This window comes from Centropristis striata, chromosome 21, assembly GCF_030273125.1.
Source record: "Centropristis striata isolate RG_2023a ecotype Rhode Island chromosome 21, C.striata_1.0, whole genome shotgun sequence".
NCBI lineage: Eukaryota > Metazoa > Chordata > Actinopteri > Perciformes > Serranidae > Centropristis > Centropristis striata.
In genome coordinates, this window is record NC_081537.1 from 11,829,842 (window position 1) to 11,847,970 (window position 18,129).

The 18,129-nt window shown below is 41.9% G+C and overlaps 1 protein-coding gene across 1 annotated transcript in view; it reads right to left on the reverse strand.

The window, feature by feature from the left end:
* Nucleotides 1-18,129, reverse strand: part of LOC131959429 (ankyrin-repeat and fibronectin type III domain-containing 1) — a 149,783-nt gene that overhangs the window by 14,435 nt on the left and 117,219 nt on the right. The window contains exons 7-8 of the mRNA XM_059324628.1: nucleotides 4,036-4,255; nucleotides 3,609-3,816 (exon numbers count right to left, since the gene is read on the reverse strand). Coding sequence (XP_059180611.1) covers nucleotides 3,609-3,816; nucleotides 4,036-4,255 — 428 coding nt within the window. The remainder of the gene's footprint in view (nucleotides 1-3,608; nucleotides 3,817-4,035; nucleotides 4,256-18,129) is intronic.

Here is an 18,129-nt window from a genome sequence, read left to right on the forward strand (position 1 = left end):
TGTTTGTGTATTCACGGCCTATACCTGTGCATGTGTTTGTGTATATATGTATGTGTGCATGCACATTTTATTTATAAATGTGTATATATATATATATATATATATATATATATATATATACACACACACACACACACACACACACATATATATATATATATAATTTTGTGTTAAATTGTTAATGTTAATGTTAAATTACCTGTTTCTTTATTTTAATTTTATTTGTTTATTTAATTATATATTATTACTATTTTCTTTTCTTTTTTTTTTTTTTATTTCTTTAATTTTCTTTATTTTTTGGGTGCCCTTGAAGTGGAGTGTGTGTTCTTGAATGTGTGTATATTTGCCAAAAAAGAAAAAGAAAAGGACAAATCTCCAGTAAAAGCAGTGACGTTTTTGTAGTATAACTCTACTATCGTGTGTGTTTTCACAAACAAAGTGTGCACATCACAAAATTATTTACTAGCTCATTTTTATAGAAGCAAATATTGAGCTCGTTTTACTTTTATCAAGTGCACATGGCTACACTGATATTGCAGTGGCCTGCAAAAGTGGCCAACAAAAGCAAGTGAAATTACTTTTGCAGGGACTCTTTTTAATGTCTTTGTTTGCCAAAATGCTGTGGCAGATTCCTCAATAAACTTCATTTAACTAAGCAGTCCCTCTTTAGGGATGACATCACTGAGAAAATGACAGAAAATGTAGCAATGAAAGTGAGAGGGGCAAGAGAGGGAGGAGTATTCTTCTTTTGCGGTTATAAAGGGAACACAAAATGGTGGGAACATGCATAGGCATCATTTTAAACTGCCATTGTAAAACTATTTTTCTGCAAAACCTGTGGAAAAATGTGTATAACTGATCTATTTATATCATAGCAGCGCCTCACACAGCCTCCATCAGAGGAATGTTTTTCTGAGAGGGGGTAGGGTGTCACTAAAATGTGAACAATGATGTTTACTTAAATCTACAAAGTAGATGCTATGCAACACCCACTAAAAATATTCAAATCACGGCCGTGCGGTTAGTGATAGTGGCTTAACTCTAAATAAAACTATAGAACAGGTAATGTAAAGCTGTTAGGGTCACAAAGGACAGTAGCATACTGTACTTCTTCTTTGGTGGCTGGTCATTCTGGGAGTGTTTGGGACTGGTGTGTGTCTGTGTTTAGTCTGTGTGGTCTGTGTTTGTTCATTGTAGATTCCACTGTTGAGCGTTAGATTCCACTGTTGACAGTAAGTTTAAAGCTCCGTGTCAAAATGTCCATCTGGGTGTTTAATTCTGCGGCTCTCTCGGTGTCTCCTCAGTGGCTGTGAGCTTCTCTTTGAATCTGCGCATCTCTTCTGGGTGTCAGTTTTGTTGTTCTCTTCAGCCACTTGTGTGAAGACTTAGAGGCCGTTTGTCACTTTTAAAACAGGTAACACAGGGGTCGGGGGTTAGTTTCAGGGCTTAAGTTAGGATTATTCCTGAAGATCCTTGCACTTGGACTCTTGGATGGGTGGAAATAGCTGTTAAAGGTCCATTTTGATTTACATTTCCAGCCTCTTCCAGCCCTAGAAACTGGTCCAGATGCTGTCACCAGTGTGTACGTGTGTCTTGATTTGTCCTTATTTCACATCAAGGCTGGGATCCTCTACAGCGCATTAAAGTGCCTTTGTCCTCGTGAAAGCCACCGAGGGATTTATAATGTGAATATGAAGTTGCTTTGGAGAATTTGTTTGATTGTCTTTGTCTGCCTTTGTCTCTCTGGTAACCACACACTGTGAAATCAAGCATGGCAATATCAATAAGCATCGGAGTCAGCAGCCACTTTGATGTCAATTCTCTTCAGATGGAGTTTGATTAGTACATGCTTATACAAATAGAGGCCTTTACTTTCTTTATATGCTGTTGTTCTCTCTCTTTCTTTTTTTTTTGTTTTAGTCCTTTGTGTACACACACACACACACATACACACCTCACACTCTTGTTATTCGAGTTCTGGAGTGAGCGCACAATCAAAGAGCAAACTTCAGTAAACATCACTTTCCATTCAAGTGTTTTTAATTTAATGATACCTTTATAAGACGTCTGGCTCAGCTCTGGAAGACTGAGTGTGTGTGTGTGTGTGTGTGTGTGTGTGTGTGTGTGTGTGTGTGTGTGTGTGTGTGTGTGTGTGTATGTGAGTACAAACACAAACAGCCTAGGAGCCTTTCTGGCGAGTTCTAATCATTAACAGAGGAAGGGAGCGGAGGCTCAGCAGATCACAGACAGTGAAAAGTGCTTATGAAGATGACTAATATTGCATCATGATTACCAGCCCTTCATCGGCCTTAATATGTTTTCACTGCCAGCACAAAACAGAAAGAGATGTGTGAGGAGGGTGTGCATGAATGCATTACTGGTATGCGTGCTCAGAGATTGCTATGAGTTATGCGTTGCTTCGGGCAACACCTGCGGTTACTTCGGTGGCGGCTTTGGTGTCCACAATGAAAGAGTTACGACACCATTGAGCGTCTGTTGAAGCCAAAAGAAAGTGTCTTCTGGTATCAGTTCTAAGATGTGCTGAAGATTGAAATACACATGATAATAGATCTGTGAATGAGTGACAGATGTTGATTTGGGCCTCAATTTGTAAAGGATACAAGTTGTGATTGGCAGAACTACCTTTGGCTTTTTCACACAGGATTTGATTGGCTGAAGGATTGGGCAAATCAACTTCCTGCTCAAAGCCAAGGTAGCATTTGCTATGCTACGATTCACCTACAGGCCAGCCAAACTCCAAACAAAAGTAAAGAGCTGTCAAAATTTACAAGGAAAAATATGATTTAATACAAGAAACTTTTCTCTCATTAGTACAACGGTATTGTGGTGACCCCAGGAGAGATTTGGGATATTTTCTACAGAAACAAAAAGATGAAAACAGCTACTCGACTTAATTTTATGTGAAGATTATTTTACCCCTTTTCCACCAAGGCAGTTCGAGGGCCAGTTTGGAGTCGGAGCCGAAACTAGAACCCGTTCTAGTTCAGCCAAAGAAAAAACGGCCAGAAAAACTGGTTCGGAAAGTGGCACCAAGCTTACAACAAAGGCTAAGTTAAACATCTTACATTCAGTCTTAATAAGATTGTAATCGCCATCAATAGCAATGAGGACGAGCAGCACAAATGTGTTGTACATTTCGTCTTTGGGTGCCAATGTGGGCTCACAAAGCCTGGAGCAAAATTTGTAAAGAGACAATGTAGTCCGCAATTGTTGTTATTATGCTTACGGAGACCGGTGACATATGCAGTGATGTAATGTCTTGGCAGGTTCTGAGAAGGTTCGCAAGTTGAACCAACTGTGAACCAGCACCAACACTAGAACTAGTTTGGGTTGGTCGAAAAGGGGTATTTGTGTAATAGTTTGGATTACTAGTAGGTAGTGCTACCTGCCATTACAGTGACATTATAATGCAGTGTGTCATCTCTTCTGCCTGCTAGCGAGTCTGCTAAACAGAGTATTCTTCTCACCACAGCGCCTACAGTACTGTGTTATGCAATGTGCTCCAGTAACTGTAGTTCTGATTTGCTCCATTAATATCTCCTTGTGACTGTGTAGGTACTACAGGTAAGTTGTGTTACTCTACTCACAGTGGGGGCTCTCCTTGGCACCAGCTCGCAGTAGCAGCTTGGCCATGGGCACGTTGTTGGTCATGATAGCGATATCGAGGGGCAGGAGGCCCTCGCTGTTTGGGGTGTTGTGGTCAAGCTCCTCAAGACTGTACTGGGAGAGAAGCAGCTGTACCAAGTCCAACTCCTGGTGCTCCACTGCCTCAAACAACGCTTCATTACTCTGGAACTGTAAGACAAAGAAAGTCAAGTTAAAAAAGGCTTATGTTGTGGTACTTGGGCTCAGCCATGTCCACATACAGAACATTGCTCCGAATATATTTTCAGTCTTGCTGTACAATAATGACATGGGTGGGCATATGAAGTCTATATGTTTCCCCTGACTATTTTTAGACTACAATATTCCTGGGCTTATTATTTTTTCCTTCCCTGTCTCTCTCTGACTTACTATGGTGGTTTTGCGCAGCCTCTCCTTGTCTCCTCCTCGTCCTGACACCACGCCGTCCTCCAGGGAAGGGGGGTTGGTGCCCACACGGAACTTTCCAGACAAGTTGCGGTAAAGGCGGCGAGCCGCGCTTGGCGAGGACAGGCTGGCCGTCTTGCGGGCTGGGACCGGCTGGTGGGCCTGGTCCCCCCTCATGGGCTGCGTCATCTTGGAGGAGTCAGCCCTGGAGGAGAGATGAATGGGTCAGACACAGGAGGGATACTGAGATGGGAGAAAGAATTCAGTACATGGACCCTGTGAAGCATGATCAGTTCACTAAAGTGAAGCAAGGCCTAAAGAACAGAAGGTTGTTACGTTCAGAAAAAGCCAGTCCTCTCCTCACACTGTCACTTGCCCAATTTAATTAAATTTGACTAATTCAAATTTTTGTTATGACAATTCAAAAAGCATTTCTAGTGTAGAGTGGTGGAGGGATAATGGTAAGGAACATGAAAGGAAGGGTTAGTTAATATTGGTCTGGATTTCAGTCTTAAAACATTCACAAAGATGCTGGAAAACACCATACGATCAAAAGAAATGCAGTTTCTACTCTACAGGTACAGGTTTCTACTCTCTATACTGTTCAATACGCATAATATGTAATTTTCTACCACAAGGGGTCTCTCGATCAAAGCCGTAACAAAACATGTGTTTCAATATGATTCACCTGCAGACAGCTCCTCCCAGTAAGGAATCCTTTAGTGTTTATTGTTCAAGAGGTTTCTTACAGGAGCTGTATTATCTGCAGAGGTCTCCTTCTCTCCAAAACAAACTGCCCCAGTTAATAAAACCAGTAGACCACTGATTGAAGCTGTTTCATGTTAAAAATCTGTGTTTTTTCTACACTGTTTGTCTACAGCTGCCGCAAATGTTTGCTCAGCTTGTTTCTCTGATAACTTTAGATTCAGACATCCAATGACTAAAATCCATCATGTGTTTAAAATATATATTCAAAAATGAACAAAATTTAAAACGTGTGCCGTACAAATTTGGCTTAAATCTTCTTGCACACAACCACCACCACTGACACATACATGGGCGAAAGGGATGGGAGGCCATAACAGACAACAAAATAAATGGAAACAGACTGTTACATTGATTCAAAATTACAGATTTCTCTAGGTTTGAAAATTGTGGGAAACATTTGGGCTAATGTAAGGACAAATTTCAACTAAATATTGCACAAGTCTAGTTGTTTTTTGAGATTTTTTGGGGGAAAAAGTTATATATTATACCTTTAGCACCAAGTTATCAGGGTCTTAAATGACTCACATTGCACTTCAGCTCCGTATATCAATTATTTAAACATATTTCATACATAGTGTTGATATAAAAGTTTGTGGGGTACTGCCTGCCAAGATTTTTGAATTGTGATGCCTGGGTAGTCCGTGGCCATGAGGATAGGAATCGGGCTTGTAACTGGAGGGTCGCCGGTTACAAGCCCAGCACTGACAGGTCAAGGATTGAAGTGCCCTTGATCAAGGCACCTAACTCCCCCACACAGCTCCCCAGGCGCGCAGAATTGTGCAGCCCACTCCTCCTAGGCATGGTGTGTAAACTGGTGTGTAAAAAAGGATGGGTTAAATGCAGAGTTTGAATTTCCCCATTGTGGGACTAATAAGGGAATCTAAAAAAAAAAAAAACCTTATGTAGAAAAGTGATCAGCTGACCGACGGCTTATTTTGCCATTTTTGCTCTTCTAGGAAAAACATTTACATTTTTCAAAATTATATTCTTTAATCCCATTATCACCAGGATCCCCTGACACACCTGGCTGAGAACCACTGATCTATGGCATGGTGATAAATGACACTGATCTGCCAAATGGGCACCATGTTGCCATTACCAGTTCTCGGTTACAGATGCCATATGAGTCATCCTGCGCTGGTGATGCCAGCCTGGTAGCAGGTTTGCCAGTGCTGCTCTGTGACGTCACACATTTCTGATATGGCTCATAAAGATCAGCATCTCTTGTACCCGGTGTCTTGGAATCACTGGTATGACGACTATGCTGCCCTCTCCATTCTGCCATGGGAACTATGTAGATGACTATGTGTGTTTCTAGGGTGAGTCTGGTACGTGGTGTTCACACACACCCAACTGCTGAAGGAAATGTCAGCGGGAGTCTACAGGCGACGGTGACAGACTCCATGACGGGTCCCACCAAACAGAGGCGGAGAGATAAAAGAATTCCTCAAGGACGCACTTTCAACAGCCTTCTCTGCTTCTGTTCCTCTCTTAACATCTTATGAGCCTATTTCCCTTCTTATCATCTCTCCCCCTCTTTGTTTCTTTACTCTGTTTCTTCCCATTACTCTTGGCCTTTCACTCCTTCTCCTTATCACCTCTTATTTCTCTCCCGTCATGTCCCAAGTTCTCATCTTCCCCCTTCTTGCATTTATTCCAATCTGAATCATCTTTTGGACAGTTACACTCAAGGTGTCCATACTCATTTAATAGCATTCCTTGAAAAGTGAAATATTATTAATGTGTACTGTAAGACAGTCATTTGGTAATGACTAACTGGGTTGTTTTTTTAAGCATTTATCGTTATTAGATAACAATGATTGATATTTAATTTGAATGGGAGTTGGAAAGATCATTGAAAGTAGAGTTTGAATCCCTGCAGCAGTCTTCATGTTTCTTTTGAGCCACATGTCCTGTTGAAGTCCTTGAGAAATAACTTATTATCAGTCACTCTGGCAAATATCATCAGTTAAACACCGCAAATGTAAATGTTGTTCTTAAAAAGCAATGGTTTGAACAGGGAGCACGGAGAGGTTGAGGAAAGTAAATAAAGGTTGAGTTACGTTGGTCCATCATGCCATATGCCAAGAAGTATCACACAGGCCAAGAACAGATTTGTCAAGGTGAGAACATCTGTAGGAAAAATGTTATTTATACTCCCGCTCCGCTATGGACGTGTGAGCCTGCGTACACACACACACAAGCCCTCCCCCAACACATGCAGTTTGTACAACAGCTGACGGCGGCCCACATAGTAGACTTTAAAGCAGCTTCAAGCCCCCGCAACAAGCCCTTTTTCACAGGGCTGATACACCTAAAATACCCCCCATCCCCGTCCCTTCCCGCTCTGTCCCATCCATCTCCACTCCATCCCGTAATAGAGGCCTTATTTTAGACATCCTCGTGTTCCCGGCTGGGCCTAACCTATTCCAGGGTTCCAGATAAAGCGCGGCAGGTATTTGGAATAATTTTTCCATGGGCCTGGCCCGGAAGATAAAACAAGAGATATATTTGTAATGCGTGTGCCGGTATCCCATTTCAAAGAGAAAGCCCATTGGAATCCAGCCCCGGGCTTATTGTTATTTGCCTGAGATGGAACAGACAACTTTTTTCTGTCGGCAGGACAGTGCCCCATCACTCTCTGACGACATTAGGGAGTGTGTAACGTGGTGTGGGGCGTGTGTGTCTTAACTTTCAAAGAGATGCTGGATCCTACACGTGTGACTGGGATGTCATTCCACAATGACATTCCCCCGAAAGATGAAAGACAATAATAACAAAAAGTAACAACTGATACAAAATGTCGGAGTGCATAAGAAGGAGAATATTTGATATGAAGAAATTAATGCAAGGATTTCAAACAACGCTTTTCAGCAACACTGTTATCCATTTAAGCTGATGAGCATTATGATAAGGGATCTTAATAACTCATTTTCTTCACATTTAATTTGATGTTGAAATCAACGTTTAATTGACGAGTGGACTAATTGCACACATCCCTAATTATGATGACTGCTTACTTTTCACACCTTATCCAATCAGTGGCCCTGGCGGCAATAATTGCAGCCACAATCCAGTCATAATAACCGCTGACAATAACTGTTGTAATAATCTGTTACTTTCCATTGTGTTAAAACCTTTTTCATCTGACCTTGTTTCATAATTTGTAGCACCTGATTCACTCCTTCGTCCTCCTTATCTGTGTGAGCCAAACCTTCAACCATCCTCCTTTCCAATGATGCTCTTTTCTTATCTATTTATTCTCACACTACCCGGATGAATGGAGCATTATTTTCCTGACACTATATACTCTTGTGTGTTTCTTTTAACTTTCAAACACTGATAAAATGTTCTTTGATCTCTGCTTTCAGAATCAACTCACGAGTGTTACCCCAGTACAGACAGACAGTACAGGATACGGAGCACGGGGCAAATTTGTCTTGTAGACGCATATTTGATGAACGACCATGGTCAGAGCTAACCTCAGTTGTGTTTCCTGTGACTCCTTCACAATAAAAGTCTATGTTTTGCTAGTTACATGCTTTTAATGTGGACTAACAGCAGAGGTAAATGTTAGGTTAGTCGTCCTGTGAATCCCATGAAATCACACAACTTCCTTAAGATGTCACGACTTAAAAAACTAAGCAACATTGAACCTTGCTGCCAACTTCCCTCTAAAGTACTGGCTTGAAACTCCATGCCAGTTTTTGTTTGATGATGATAGGCCAATTAAAACTGAAGATAAGGCCAAACATCTTGAGTATAAAAATATAGAACTAGATGGTATACTCATTCAAACATTCTTTAATGAGCATTTTATGAATTTGTGTGTTTTGGGGTTTGAAATGTTGATCAAGTAAGTCAAAGTGAAATCAGGTCATATAGGTAAACCACTGTTAAAATCTGAAAATGAGACTATATATTCAAAAGCTCAAGGACTCCACACACACACACACACACACACACACATGCAAAGAGTCTTTGCCACACAATTTCCTACACTTTTACCAGGTTTGGGAAACAGGAAGCAGTTGTTCTGGGAAAGTCTCTCCCAAAAGCCAGGCTTCATGGCTGGCCCCCAATCAATACCACATCAAATACAGCCGGCCTGCTACAGTGAGACTGCATCAGCCCGACAAATAATCAACACCCCCAAACTGCAAACACACATACACACAACATTCGCTTTATTAGTTGTATCGGCCTGTTTACACAAACAGCTTAGTCCCCCAGACGGTGAGTCACATGTCAACAAAGACTACATATAAAATACGCAGACAGAGTCTAGACAATTACTGACTAAAAGTCAAGATGGGAAAAACATGTGACTGAATAAAAATAAAAATAAAGGTGGTTCCAACATTGCAGAATTTCTGAGATTTTTGTGCGAGTTAAAAAGCAGCCACAAGTATGCACATAACAGCTCATAACAGTCGTGTGCAGAGGGAAATCTCAGAAACACTTCAAAGCAAATCTGCAAAACTGACAGCAGAGTGGAAAATGTTGCTTAGTCTGACGACTCATGTTGCAACACATAAATGACACGGTCAGAACCGTAAGAAAGAAGGAATCCATCCAACCTGTTGTCAACAGGACGGGGGTAACCACACACACACACACACACACACACATGTGACTCAACTGTCGGTAAGATTAGATTTCCAAATTCAAATCTAAGCAGCTTAGGGAGCCAGCATTGAAGTCATCCAAAGCTATTAGACCCTTGTCCTGTTCTTTTGATTCAATTTCTTCTAATTTTTGTAATTTCTTTCCCCTTTTCTCTCTTTGTCGCTCTCCCACACACTTTGTTTTTGTTTTTACCACCTCTGCCTGTCATGTCGTGTTACGCCTTTTTTTTTACATTAACTGATGCAGCTTGTGGAAAAAAAATGGAGCAATGGATCCTGCCTGCAAATACAAGTGACGATGAAGATGAAATCAATATCAAAACATCATCAAAACAATTCGTTTTGCAGCTTGATTTGGTAATAGAGAAATGGTTAATACATCTTGAATATGAGCAGAATATATAATATGAATATGTGTGTGCAGGCCAGATCTCCCTGCTTCTATAAATATAGATAAGGTAATCTAAGCTATAAACAATGGAAACATGTTTTTGTAATGCACACACAGGCACAAAGAGAAGGAAGATCTGGCCAAGCTACATATTTTGTTGCACAGTGGGGTGCCTACAGACACGTGTTTACATTTGTGTGTGCATATGTGTTTATATTTAGAAAGACATTACATGGACTGCTGCCCAAATTGGCTACAGCAGCACAAAGAAAGATATTTTGATAGTGAGGAACGGCCAGGCGGCAAACTCTTGGTCTGAGCAGTGAAGCAAACCCGGAAGTGCCTTAAGTCTGCATTCTTACAAAAGTCCAACAGGGGTTGCCAGCGTCGGTTGCAAAAGAAGTCCGCTCCTATCTATCTGAATACAAAACGATACTACTTCTAATTTGATTTATTATATCAGAAAAAAAATCTTGTGGCAACATTATGGTTTCAATCACAATGTTCAAGTCTTATACAATAATGGTTCCATTTAGAAGAAAATAGATGATAAAGCAGGTATGATTTGGGGCGTGGCTACCTTGTTATTGACAGGTTGCTAACACGGCAAGCTGTCAATCAGGATAGCAGCAAAACAATGCATATCTACTGTGCTGTGTACATCTAAATAGAGCTTGGTTGTACTAATAGACACTCCTAAGAGTCGGCTGTTCAATTTTTCCAGTAAGTAACATATATTTTGTTTTAGTGTTTATTTATAGAAACACCTGTTCTTGCGTCCTCCCAATCCAAATATGGTCTCTAATGGTTTCAAAACACAAAGATGGCGACAGCCGTAACGCCACACTCGATGCTTCAAACCAGCAGTTCACAAACCAATGGGTGACGTCACAGTGACTATGTCCATAATTTATATACAGTCTATGGGAACACCAACACAATGATGTTATGGTAACAAAAGCACACAATGTAACTATATATGGACACATGCATATTTGCTGAAAGATCTCCAAGGTGGTACAGCAATCCTCTTAGGTGGTCAAAATCAGCAGATCATGTTTGTAATTTGTAGTTTTCTTTTTGTCCGAAACACCTCCTGTCTCCATCTCCACTAGCTTTCTCCTTGTGCCCCTTGCCTCTGTTACACCTCCTTCCCCATCTCCATCCAATGCCAAGCCATCACAGTGTGTCTCTTGGGTCAGCTGTGTGAGCCCCCCCACCCCCCCGGTGCTCCTTATTTCAAAGGTTCTCACCAGTGGCCACGAGAATGCATAAATATCTGCTGCATGTTAGTGTGTGTCTAATTGTGTTTATTACACAAATGGCCATTCATATTAGTTGACATGTATTGCATCAGTTGTCTGTGTAGGTCAAGTCCTACAAAAATAAACAAAGAAACTGGAAGTAGGTAGATGGATAGAGAGACGAAGAAAAGTCAAAGAGCGGCACCAGAAGGACAGTGCTCGCTGAAAACAGGGTGGTGGGGGTCAGGGAGGCAGACAGTGAGAGGAGAAAGTTGCACACACACACACACACACACACACACACACACAGTACGCTGGCTGCTCTAAATGTGGCTTGTAGAAGGAAATTCTGAAATCTGAGTCTTGGCACCAGACAGGCTGGAAGCAGGCAGGCTGCTGGACGCAGAGAGAGAGGGAGAGAGAGAGAGAGGGATGGGATGTGGAGGGGGGGCAGTATTACTAGAATTCATATAGCCGTCCCCTCTGTTTGGCTCTTATCAGCTTATAGGCAACATGAGGCCACGCCAATACTGTGACCCACAGCCCCTAAGTTGGCATGGCAACACAACAAATGCAGACATACACACTCACGCTCACATATTAAAATGTACGCATGCACATGTGCAGCCATGTGTAGAGATTTCACCGTTTTATAGCCACAGAGACAATCAGAGTGACTCTTACGGCTATTAAGGGTCATATTTTATGGATGAGATATTATTGAGGGATGTATCAGGTGTGTGCACGAGTGTATTAATGGTCACATTTGCTAAAAACATCCTCTTTTACTTCATCTGCAAAGCAGAGCTCTGCAGAGTGAGATGCGAGTGGATTATCCTACCAGATGTGCATTTGGAAAGACCTGCCTGGAAGCAATGTACCTGATCAGCAAGATTATTAACATAGACTGTGGTATTTAAATGGTGTTCTTTTGATAACAAGCAGGCTCAAAAGTGCTGCGAAAACATCACACAGCCTGTTGCGCCACAGGCAGCAGACAGCACCACTGATACCAGACAGGATAAAGGCATGGACGCTGATGTTTACACCATATTTTTCCACTGTTGAGTCATCCAGATTGTCCAACTTTCTGTTTTTGATAAGCTCTGTGTTCTGCTGTTCTTTGGTGATATTTATTTGTTGTTAGCTTTGAGTGAGTCATGCTGTTGTGACGTTTCATCTGCTTGTGACGCAAGTAGCAAAATCACTGATCACAGGTTGACTGTGATAAGTCTGTCCTAAGATTGCTGGTAGCCAGGTTGGTTTGTTAACATCTGCTGTTAGTCACAGTTCGTCAAAAAGCAACTGAACTGGAAAACCCTGTAGGCATTCTGTTTTAACGTATGCTTTAATTTCATACTTACTTTGAAGTGTGAGCGGTGTGCATAATTGGGGAGTCGGAACAAACTGTGGACGCCAGGTATATGCTATACCATGCTGCATGCTCCCACATGATCATGCTCCCACTGCCCTTTATCTCTCCCCTATTTACACAGTCTTTTTTGTCTGTCTCCCCTTTTATCTTGTCCTCTTCTTCTTACTTTCTCTCTATCGCTCTCCCTTGGGAGAATGGCAGAGAAAAAGTGGGCGGTCCGCTGTATGTTTAACCTTTGAAGTGGGCCTGCTGTGCCGAGCAAGGCCTGCCACCTGTTGGCTCTGTGTGTGTGCATGAGTTGTGTGTGCACGCAGAGGTAAATCTCTCTAATTTTGATGAGCAGAGACAACAGCGGAGTCACCATGGGGATGTGGTGGCGGGCAGCGGCCGACGTTCTCAGGAAGGGGGGGCTTCCAAGGTGGGATCACAGACACACAAACATACACACAACCCCTCCTCTGTCAGAGGCTTGGTGACACCATGTCTCCCACGGCGATCGTGGGCCCAGCCTGGGTGGCTCCAGACCTTCTGTGTGTCTCTCAGTGTGTGTGTGTCACACCAAAGGGGTCCCTGCCTGGGCCGCCATATGCCACCCACCCAGCCAGGGAGAGGAGAGGGGCGGGGGCGACCCCTGGCCACTGAAGCTACCAGTTGGCCCATTCTCTCAGTCACACGCCGGCCGGGCGCCATGTTTAAAGTCCCACGGCTGTTTATCTGGGATAGGGATGGAGGGAGGTGGTTGGGTGGGGGAGTTAGACTCCTGACTATGATAAATCCTTTGTAAAAAAAAAAAAAAAAAAATCTGTACACCCCTGATTAAACGGATAGATGGATGGATGCTTAGAGAACGGAAAGGGTGGCAATGTGTGACTGCATGATACCACAGACTGTATCCAAGAAGAGGACCTTGCTTCTAGGTCTGAAAAGTGAAGTCAATGCGGGAGTGTCTTAAACCTGCATTCTTTCTATTGACCAGTAGGGGGCAACACAACTGGGTGCAAAAAGAAGTCTTCAAGAGAATGAGCCTACATTTCATTTGATATATTACCTCAGTAACATTTGCATAGTGTCCTTTGGTTTTTATTCTGAACTACACTCTCGTCTAAATATGAAAATGCTCACTTCTGCTTCCATAAAACCAAGATGGCGACAACCAAAATGCCTATATTACGGTTTAAAAACAGTAGTCCACAAATCAACTGGTGACATCATGGTGGCTGCGTCTGTGATGATAACACAAAGTCATCTGACATCTGTGTGTGTGTGTGTGTGTGTGTGCAACTTTCTCCTCTCACTGATTACTGGATTGCCGACATGTTTCTGGAAGCTCATAAGCATGCCCACAGACATTATGGGGAGACAAATGATTGCAAATAGCATTATTCTCCCAAATGGATTAAAAAAAAACTGATAATATCTATCACCAAATATACTTGCAAGGCCATAAATATAACTCAGCTCCCCATGCAAATATAGTCTATGTGTGGCAAACTGTAATATAAGTTGGCTTTAGATGTTGTGATGCCTTAGAAGTTGTTGAGATCCACTACTTTGTAATTTTACAGAATGTGTCACAATGACAAATGCCGATTCAGCCAGTTGGCATGTAATTAAACTAGTTTAAGCTTTTACACCAGACCGGATTGGCAGTAGGGGAAATCGACCCAACTGCAACAGATAATGATGGGTCATGTCAATCGGGCACTGAAGTGACAGCTGACAGCTACCAAGAAAGGAAGTTTTCATTACTAACTGCAACTATTGACTGAGTGAGATAAATGGGGGAAACATTGTCAGCTGATTCAAAAACAATCACAAATAAAAATAGAGAAAGTGCCAAGAATTCCTCAGGATTGACATCAGAACGCCAGTAAGCAAAACTTGTTACTGGCTCCCACAGCACTTCTGCTCCATTGTTGAGCACACTGACGTAGGTGTGGAGGTCTGTACTACCTGAGCTTCCTATCTCAATCTGTAAACCATTTTCCAAGACTAGTTTCAAACCACAAGTCTCTTGGGTCCCCAGCCGATTTTCTTTCTGCCTCTGACCCTGAACATAACCCTCACACACACACATATACATACACAAACACACACTCACAGAATAAAGGCAGTGGGGTGTAGTTTCCCCAGCTTCAATTGTCTTTTATCAGCATATAAGCAACACATGGAGCCACGCTAACCCTCTGACCCACTGGCAGAACAGAACAGAAACACACACACACACACACACACACACACACACACACACACACACACTCTATATTAAGTGGTTTTCTCCTCCCGTACTCTTTATTTCATAACTCCTCTCTCTTTCCAACTCTGCAGTCCAGTTTTTCTCTTTGTCACTCACTCTAGCTGTCTCTTTCCATCATCTTTTCAATTTGCCATTTCGTCTACTTCAGTCTCAATCATTCTCACTCTCTCCCTTCTCCTCTTCTTACCTACATCAGTCTTCCCTGACATCCCCCTTTCCCCCCTCACCCCCTACTTCTCTCTTTCCTCCCTCCCTCCGTCTCTCTCATTGCCCTCGATTCCCCACCCCCTGTCTCTCTGTGTCTGTGTGCTGAGTTGAGGTTTGGAGTGGAAACCAGAGTATCAAATCGGAGACACACAGGACAAGAGGGAGCCAGCCTCATAAATCTCCCTTAGTGCGGCCCACAGCATCCAGAGTCAGAAAGACAGTGTGTGAGTGTGTGCACATAAATGCATGTGTGCGGCTGATTGCATGTCTGAAGTGTGCATGTAGGTGTTTACATGTGTGTATGCACTTAATCTACTTAATTTGGCATGCATGTGTGTGGGTTATTAAGTGTCAGTGTTTGTTTATGTGTGTGTATATGTTTGTGTGTGTGTGTGTGTGTGTGTGTGTAAGACAGAATAGCTCGGGGCCTGTCCAAAAGCAGAGAGGTAAGCAGAAATTCTGCTCCCTCATGTGGACTGGAATCTTTAGTCTCTCATCTCGCCAACAACTCAGTCTCAACAAATTAATATTACAGGCCAAGAAGCAGTTCAAGTCCAAACTTAACAGGGTAGCTGAAACAGCACGAATAAACAGTTTGGTTCCAAGGAAAATCTTTCCTCCTATCTTTGAGGGATTGTCAATAAAAACACAACTTGTTTCTCTTAGTGTCATCATACAGATTTTTTTTTAATTTTCACAAAAAATAGATCCACTCCACTCAAAAATGTTAGTTTTTTCTTATGTTTATGTCCCTAAAATGTTTGACTTTGACTTAACTGACTTTTACCCGAGCAAAGTTTGCCACTAGAGAGATGTTTTTACATTCCTCTATTCAAGGGGGAAATATCTGTGCACTTCCCTGAAATCTGAGATCCAAATTAACCCCCGGACAAGCTAGATTCGGTATTTCACAACTTCAAAAGCCAATTGCTGTCTAATACACAAACACCGGCATAGAAACCTGAACCCAGACTTGTCAGTGCAGAGAGCAAAAACACATTGTAACATCTTAGCAGATATTACTGTCCGTTTCCCAACATTGCAAGCTACAAGCTACAAGCTAACAAGCTAACAAACAACATAAAATATGCTAACTACATTTACAATTCTAATACTTTTGCTAGTTGATGATTTTGGTAGACAATAAACTCCTCATCTGAGTCTGACTATGACGTTTTAACACAATATTAATCATAGCAGGGCATTTTTAAATACTCTAAAACGTGTCTAGAAAAGGACTTCATGAAAACAATCTCATGACCAACATGTCCATTAGGTATTGTAGCTGCTCTAAAGCTTTCAATCACATCTCATGATCTTCATCAATAGTGTTTGCTGAGTTGTTATGGAACTGAAGAAGTCTCCGATTTTTTCAGAGCATTTCAAGTACTTCTTGTCCATGTTGGCTTAACAAAAATAAGAACATTAATAATAGAAGATAAGACAGAAGGCCCCTGATAAAAACAGTTCTGTTCTCTTGTTCTCTTGTGTTCTCTGTAATTTCTGTGATAAAGGATTCTAATTTCTCATGGCCCATCTAGATGTGCATATAACTATGATATTTCTAATGTATTTTCAGTGAAACAGTGGGAAAAAAAATTGACATTAAAGCCCAATAATACGTAATTTTACACCATTATATGTGTCAAAGCTTTTCAGCGTTAATACATTTTCAGAATAATGATAATTTAATGCAGCCAGAAAGCAGAAGTCAAATTGTAGACATTCCAGCACAGGCGGGGATCAGCTCCCTTTGGAGTGATCTTTAACATTACGTTCTAAGCAGAATTTCTAAAAAGAAAAATTATAGGGATCTTTAACCTCCTCATTTGTCCCTTTTGTTTGAACTGACAGCTCTCAGCCGCAGAAGAAAGGAGAAAAGTCTAAAGAGAGGATGAAAAAGAAAGAGTGGGGAATGTTAAATCAAATTAGAACCAAATGAGGCGAGTGGCACACTGTCCAAAACCACTTTACACCCGGGCCCCTTGAGCATTGCCCTCCTTTTTCCACTAAGACTTTGGTGATTTCTCTGTGTTCTTTTTTTATTCCCTTTGTGCACAATTCACAAGGATTAGCACTTGCTAACCCCCATTCCCCCCCTTTACACACCCAACTCAACACAGTGCTAACTATTACAATGTGTGTTTGCTCATGTATGTGTGTGAGCATGAATATCAAGGAGAAAATCAGACGTGCGGACATGAGACACTGTGTGTATGTGTGTGTGTGTGTGTGTGTGTGTGTGTGTGTGTTTGGGTGTGTGTTACTGTAATATTTCAACTACGGGAAGGGGAAGGCTGGTTTCTCTCCTGGCATCAAAATTAGGACGTCATCCTAACAGTGCTGTCAGCTCCAAGTTATCCCTGAAGACAGGGTGGCACCAGACAGAGCAGAGGGGCCTTCAGGGGATGGAGAGGACTTAAACCCTTCAGTGCATGCTGCATAACCACACACATCACAATCAAACTCTTAACTGGTGTGGTACCAACTTCAAATTTCAACTTTTATATATGAAGTGGATATGTTTGAGAGGCAACTGCTGCACTACACGTTGATGTTTAAGTACTTATGTATAGAGTTTCCTCTCCAGGCGTACTGCGGGGGAACTGTTATGGGAAATAAAAACTGCTTGGCCGACATACATGGCTGCCTCTCCATTGTACTCAGGGGTTTTGGCAAAGTGCTGGAACTGCCTCTCTGTCACCATGAGAGGATATGGAAATAAAGACTTATTTACTGGCCCCGTGCTGGAACAGAACCAGTGTCCCTTTATAGCCTCAGTGTTGACTCTCAAGCTCTACTGGACGTCTCCTGTGTCCACGTCATGTTCAGGAAACACGGCAGCAAATATAGGCTATGTGAAAGTGGGAAACAGAGCTATGTCAGTGTTTTAGTTTAGATATTGAACTTAAAGGGACAGTTCACTTCAAAATCAAAAATACATGTTTTTTCTCTTGTGCAATGTTTTAATAAATATATGGAGATATCTGCAGAGATGTCTGTCTTCTCTCCAATATAATAGAGAGCAAAAAAAAATGACGTGCTTTTGTAGGCCAAACTAGAAGTTAGCATGGCCATGGGGTCTATTGAGAAATTAGCTTATGGGATTTTTGCATTGGATTTTGGATCATTGCAGAAAATAAGCTCTCTGGCAAACACACGCTTCTGATGCTTACGTGTTGTGTTTAACAGGATAATCTTCACAAATG